Source organism: Quercus robur, chromosome 10, assembly GCF_932294415.1.
Source record: "Quercus robur chromosome 10, dhQueRobu3.1, whole genome shotgun sequence".
NCBI classification, from domain to species: domain Eukaryota; kingdom Viridiplantae; phylum Streptophyta; class Magnoliopsida; order Fagales; family Fagaceae; genus Quercus; species Quercus robur.
In genome coordinates, this window is record NC_065543.1 from 41913826 (window position 1) to 41919831 (window position 6006).

General features: G+C 34.1%; 1 protein-coding gene across 1 annotated transcript; it reads right to left on the minus strand.

Annotated features, from left to right (window-relative positions):
• Positions 1-1046: 1046 nt before the first annotated feature.
• LOC126701370 (ubiquitin-conjugating enzyme E2 2-like) lies at positions 1047-5747 on the minus strand. The gene is made up of 6 exons (XM_050399422.1): positions 5511-5747; positions 4624-4757; positions 4461-4486; positions 3329-3418; positions 3151-3239; positions 1047-1473 (listed from the first exon to the last, which is right to left on the minus strand). The coding sequence occupies exons 2-6, from the start codon at positions 4746-4748 to the stop codon at positions 1345-1347; spliced, it is 459 nt and encodes a 152-aa protein (XP_050255379.1). The 5' UTR covers positions 4749-4757; positions 5511-5747; the 3' UTR covers positions 1047-1344.
• Between the last annotated feature and the right edge of the window lie 259 nt (positions 5748-6006).

Sequence of the window (6006 nt, forward strand, 5' to 3'; positions counted from 1 at the left end):
ATATTGGTTGTCATAAACCATCTGATATCATAGAATGGCGATGAATGTTGTATTGTGTGGCATATCTTGACATAATTGTCTTCAAGATATGGGACTTTTTAGTGTTTAATAAGTCTTAATACTTAGTGGGTTTAGTTTATTATGTAATTTGAGAAGCATTTAGTTCTGTTATCATGCATTCCCTGCTTGCATAAAGTCTCCAACAGTCCAACTCACAACTAAATTTCCCCTAAATATATATACATCTCTATATATTTATATATATTATTTGGTAATAAGTTATATTTTAAAGCATGGTTTCAAATGAAAGCTCACATTTTTTGGAAAGTTCAAATTGGATTCTGTACTTTCCAAAATATTTTAATTCTTCCATAAAAAAATTAAAAAAATTAAAAAAAGAAAAATAAAAATCAATTCAAACCATCAACAACTGCATTTTCACATATAATAATCCTGTAAGAGGTTCGCTGTGTGAAATACGGTTGCTTAAGTGACAATAATGAGATGAAAAAATAGAAAAAGTAAATAAACAAAGGATCCCATTCAGGAAAGAAAATCCCATTTCGATTATGTCAAAATGCCGACAACCAATTGTCCACACCTCTTTGAATATATATATTTTTAAGTGCACGCTTCTATCTTCATGCCTATTTAATATTATTATTATTATTTCTTTAGCCACCAAAATGGTTTCTCTTAAATCTTGAGTTTATTTTTCTTCTATTAGTGTCTCGTCTACATGAGTTAATTTTTTTGATAAGCGTTTACATGAGTTAATTGTCTCATCATTTTATCGCTTTTGACCAAAATGACAAGTTACTCACCCAGCCAAAATTTTAGAGACAAGAAACTGATTATGATTCTCAAAAAAAAAAAAAAAAATCCTGATTCTATTTGTCGAACCCAACAGACCTGAATTCACTTATGTCAGAAGAGGAAAAAAATGCTAATTGATCTTAAAGAAGTCTATGCCCCAACAACCATTCACTTGCTAAGCTGCTCTAATTTATCTACTTATTTATTTATTTATAACAACTCCCCACGCGTCAGAATTTCTTGTATCTATAATGAAATCATCCAGCAACTACAACGTTTATGTTGAATCAAATTCATAACAATTCAATGTAATGTGATAAGTAAATTCTATTTTACATGAGGATCAACAACACGCAATGCAGCAATTCATATTCAAATAAAACATTTGCTAGGTTTGTGATAGAATGACATGTGACATACAAGACAAAAGTTGATAAGTTTGCCCAATGTTTTCTTAGAGAGCAATGTCATTTCAAACATGCCATCAAACGGACCCATGAGTGCCCCGACTAGTGCCCCATTATGGAGTTAGTCTGCCGTCCAGCTCTGCTCCACAATTTCCCTCACTCTTCGGTTGTACTCACGTTTGTTCTCGCTAAACATCCGAGCAGCTTCTGAATTTGCAGGAGAGTTGGGGTTGGGGTCACACAGCAGCGACTGCAATGAGATTATGAAAGCCTTTAAAATTCTATCAATAGTTCTCTATAAAATGTTTGTGTTAGCAGCTTCATCAGATGATTTCTAATTACCATTTTAATATTTCAACTGGAATTGCCTGCTCATTTTAAATTTTAAATGACATTGTTCCTCAACCACCGCCCCCTCCCCACCCCAATAAAGAAGACTTTGAAATGTATGCATTGCATGACAGCAGGCATATATTGTGGTGAGAGGGGGTCAAAATTCAATGTCATATCCATCATTGCTGCTTGCATTTATTACATGGTCCCAGCAATGCTATATTTCTAACAATGGGGTCGCAAATGTAAATATGGTCACAAATGGAGGAACATGTCCTTCATAGAGGTCCCTTCCAATAAATGACTCCTATTCTGAAACTGAATGCTTGCCCCTCCTACACGTCTTTCAAATTTGAAGCAACTTCCAAAGGTAATGACACATAAGAGGGCAATGGCTAGCAGGCTAGCTTGTATGACTCACGTATCAGTCCTACAACTATTTTACTTTTAAACTATGAATTACTTCAATTTTTTACCTCTAGAGTGCCCAGAGTTTAGCTGAAGTCCTAATTTAAATCTTACACAGTCAAGCATTCTGTGAAGGTACTGTTTCTTTTTCTTTTCTTTTTTATGGGTAGATGGTGGGGGAGGGGGAGATGGTCAGAGAAACACTAACGAAATTGTGAAGTTATATATAAACACTGATGACAGCTCAGATTTAAATCTGCCTGAACAAAAATGGGTGAGGTGAGAAAAGAATCTAAAACTCTATACATGGGCCTGATGAATGCTATACCATGACATTGGTCAACCAAAAAAACAGAGAATATGTGAAAAGAGCCCAAAGTTGTCAAGATATCAACAAAACACCATATTTAAGAAGGATCAACAAACCCTTTAAATGCAAAAAAAATCTATATCATCAGTAACATATATATATCAGTAACATATATATATATATTAAAGCCCCTTTACTTCATTTTTTGATAGAGCTCCACATGGAAGAAGGATAAATGAAATGGGGATCAGGTTGAAATGTCAGAATACATGTTGATTGCACAGATGAACATGCAAAAAATGCACAAAGCACATGGTATGGAATACTTTTCACTTAACAATAAAGTCAATTGAGGAATTTTATAAGAAAAAAGGTCAATTGAGGAAGGCAGCAGCAATTGTGTGGAGAGGAACAATCCCAGTGCTGATCCTAAAACAGAAGGGTCCCAGGAGGGGTGATTTGCACATGGTTCTAAACTTCAAGTCTTCAACAACAAATTACAATGTACCCATGCATGTTTTGTAAGCATGCCCGTGTCCACATACATTGAAACAGAAAGAAACCTACAAGTCTTGCTCACTCAACAAAGGCATAGAAGCTAACTACTGAATGGCATCTTTTAAAATTAAACCAAACTTCATGATTTATGTAAGAAGTGCATCTGCTTTGCTTATCAATAAGCTTAGAGTAAGATGGAAAGTCATGCATGGTAGATGATAAAGTGGTCTCAATGGTGAGCCCAAATGAGAACCAATAAAAATCTGCAGCTCAACCATTGTGAAATGTTGTGCCTATAGCATTACTCTTTGCTTATTAATAAAAAAATATCAAATGGGAAGCAATACTACAACCACAAGATTAAACATTATACCATACCTGGATAGATGTGAGTATAGCTGCCACATCATATATAGGACTCCACTGATTTTGTAAAATGTCCAAACAAATACTTCCATCAGCATAGACTGACCAAATTTTCAAAAGAAAAAATTGAAGTCAGAAACCCTAACTTAGGTAGGATATAATATGTAAGACAGTTCCTCATCCAACTTACTATTTGGATGAAACATTCGAGAAACAAATCGCACTGTAGGTGGTTTGTTTGGGTAGTCCTCTGTGAACTGCAGAGTCAACTTGAACGTGCCTGAATAACTCAAACAAAAATTCTTTTATGTAGATTTAGATGGCTTTAAGATACTTTTAACAGAAATCAGCATAGCTCCCACTTTCACAGAGGGAGGAGGAAACCAAACAGATACACACTCACAAAAATACCCCTCCCCCACCTCCCCCCAAAAAAAGGGAAAACCAACCAGAAGATCATTCTTGTTCTATATTAAACATATGGATAATACAAATGATTCAAGAACAGAAAGCAACTGGCCTACAATTAAATTATCTACAATGATCTAGCTAACAAGCAATATAAATTTAGTAATATTCCATTCAACTCTATATGTGCACTTATCTGCACTCTATTTTTAGCATCCAATATACAGGATATGGCACTAGCAACACAATAATGTTGGTCAAGTGATACTTCTATTTTTTGGTCATATGACCATACTGCCACATAATTATGCACTCTATTTTTAGCATCAAATATACAGGGATATGGCACTAGCATCACAAGAATGTCAGTCAAGTGATACTTTTATTTTTTGGTCATATGACCATATTGCCACATAATTATGCAACTGTGCACCTCACAAATTGGAAAAACTAGCACTCACATACTGCTCTTCATACGCCATATATACTTAAAAAGAATTATTCCAAAAACCATTAGATTAGAATCCAAATATATGCAATACAATTAATTATAGATAAAACCATCATCAATTTAAAAGCAGACTACAGAAACACAAACATATATCATATGCTGCTCAGTGACAAAGGCTATATATATTAAAGGGCATTTAGCATTCTCTCAAATATGAATTATTCGACTGTGTAAAACATTGGCTGAATAATATGGATTGTAGTGAAAAGTAGTAATCAACTATATAACTTCACATATATAATGAAAAGTAGTAATCATTTAAATTGTATATCAACAGTGTAGATTTCCACAGGATGTTGAAACATTTAGGAAATGTATCAAATAAAATACCACAGATGTAACCCATTTCACAAATATACTGTAATCTTTTCAACAAAAACCTTCGGTGCAAGGATTTACTCACCTCCATCCCATGGTGTATCATCAGGACTGCAATCCAAACCAGACAAGAAACCAGAAATGGTTTATCCAACCGTACTTAAACATACTTGAAAAATGAAAAGAAATAGTTAAACAACTTAAGAAGAGAACAAGAAGAGATTTTATGCACATTATCCCCAGCTTACCCAAAAATTACAGCATTCCAAAGCATTATATTGTTATCTTGGGGTGCCCCGCTGATTCCTGCGGGTGGGTCTTGTTGCAATCTCTTAAAATCTCTCATCAGCCTCTTCCTAGATGGAGTCGACATCGTTAACACCTAAAATCCCACCAAGCAAAGAAACAATAAACAAACAAAACCCAGTTTAGTATAAGTCACCCAAACAATAATTTTTTGTATTAGCCACATTTACAAAAATGACTCTCAAATACATGACTATGAAAACTACACAACAGTGCATCTCAATTTGACAGCAACGCAAAAGAGTAATACAGTAAGGCTTTCGTTAATGGGTGCTGAAGTGCAAAAGTTAATAAACAAAAACCCACGCGAGTTCCTTAAAAAAGCTTATCGATTTCAATGAAAAACTTAACCTTAACCAATGCATTTCTTCGGCACTCGTTAACCGGATCCATACAGTAATTACATTTACATATTATATAATTTTCCCATTCACAAAAATCACAAATTGACCATGACAATAGAATTGAAACTAAGCTGCACATACAAGAAACCCAGTACAAAACCACGATTTGATAATTTTGATTGTACAAAAGGAGCTCCAAAATCAGATTTTTCAGCTGAATTCATGAAAATTCTTTACTATTAACCCTATAAATTAAACATATTTAAAAAGTAAACAAAAATAAAAATAAAACCCTACTACTACTCAGGTAAATTAGGGTTTTTTTTTTTTTTTTTTTTTGAAGATTATGTTCAATAAACACGAAAATTAGATCACTTTCTGTGTTTCTCTCTCTATAATCATCGTCTACTAAAGCAAGCAATTGAAATCGAAATGAAAAGCGAGTACATGAGAAATTATATGCGAAAGAAATTGAAGAGTCAGACCTGGGAATCGAATGGAAGAGAAGCTTGGAGAAACTAAAAAAAGCTAGGGTTTGCGATCCGTGTGTGGAGGAAGAAAGAGCAGTAGATCGTTAGGATTTTTCGGAGCTCGATCAGATCGAATCGAAGCCACAAAGAAAGAAAGAGAATCTAAGAGAGAGAGAGAGAGATTTGTTAGAAGAAGGAAAATAGAGATGTGAGTTGGGGTTGTCCCCACTTGGCAACACTCTCTCTCTCTCTCTCTTTTTCTTTTGTTTATTTATGGCCGACGTATCTATCTCTCTTTTTTTTCTTTTTCTTTTTTTTGATAAAAGACGTATCTATCTTTTTTTTTTTTTTTTTTTGGAAGAGAAGACGTATCCATCTCTCTATCTAAGTATTAGTATATTTTTACTTTACTTAGTAATTGGAAAAACGGTACATTTGGGCGGTGTGTTTGTGTTTGTGTTTGTGTTTGTGTGTGTCTCACTCTTACCCACTTACGTGCTGTTTTATTCAT

What these genes read in the sequence shown, in the direction of transcription:
- LOC126701370 (XM_050399422.1), bottom strand. Translation starts at nt 4,748, where the DNA reads ATGTCGACTCCATCTAGGAAGAGGCTGATGAGAGATTTTAAGAGATTG. An exon ending in TGATACACCATGGGATGGAG is followed by an intron (nt 3,419 to 4,460) that starts GTGAGTAAATCC and finishes TGAGTTATTCAG; the next exon opens with GCACGTTCAAGTTGACTCTG. An exon ending in TCGAATGTTTCATCCAAATA is followed by an intron (nt 3,240 to 3,328) that starts GTAAGTTGGATG and finishes AAATTTGGTCAG; the next exon opens with TCTATGCTGATGGAAGTATT.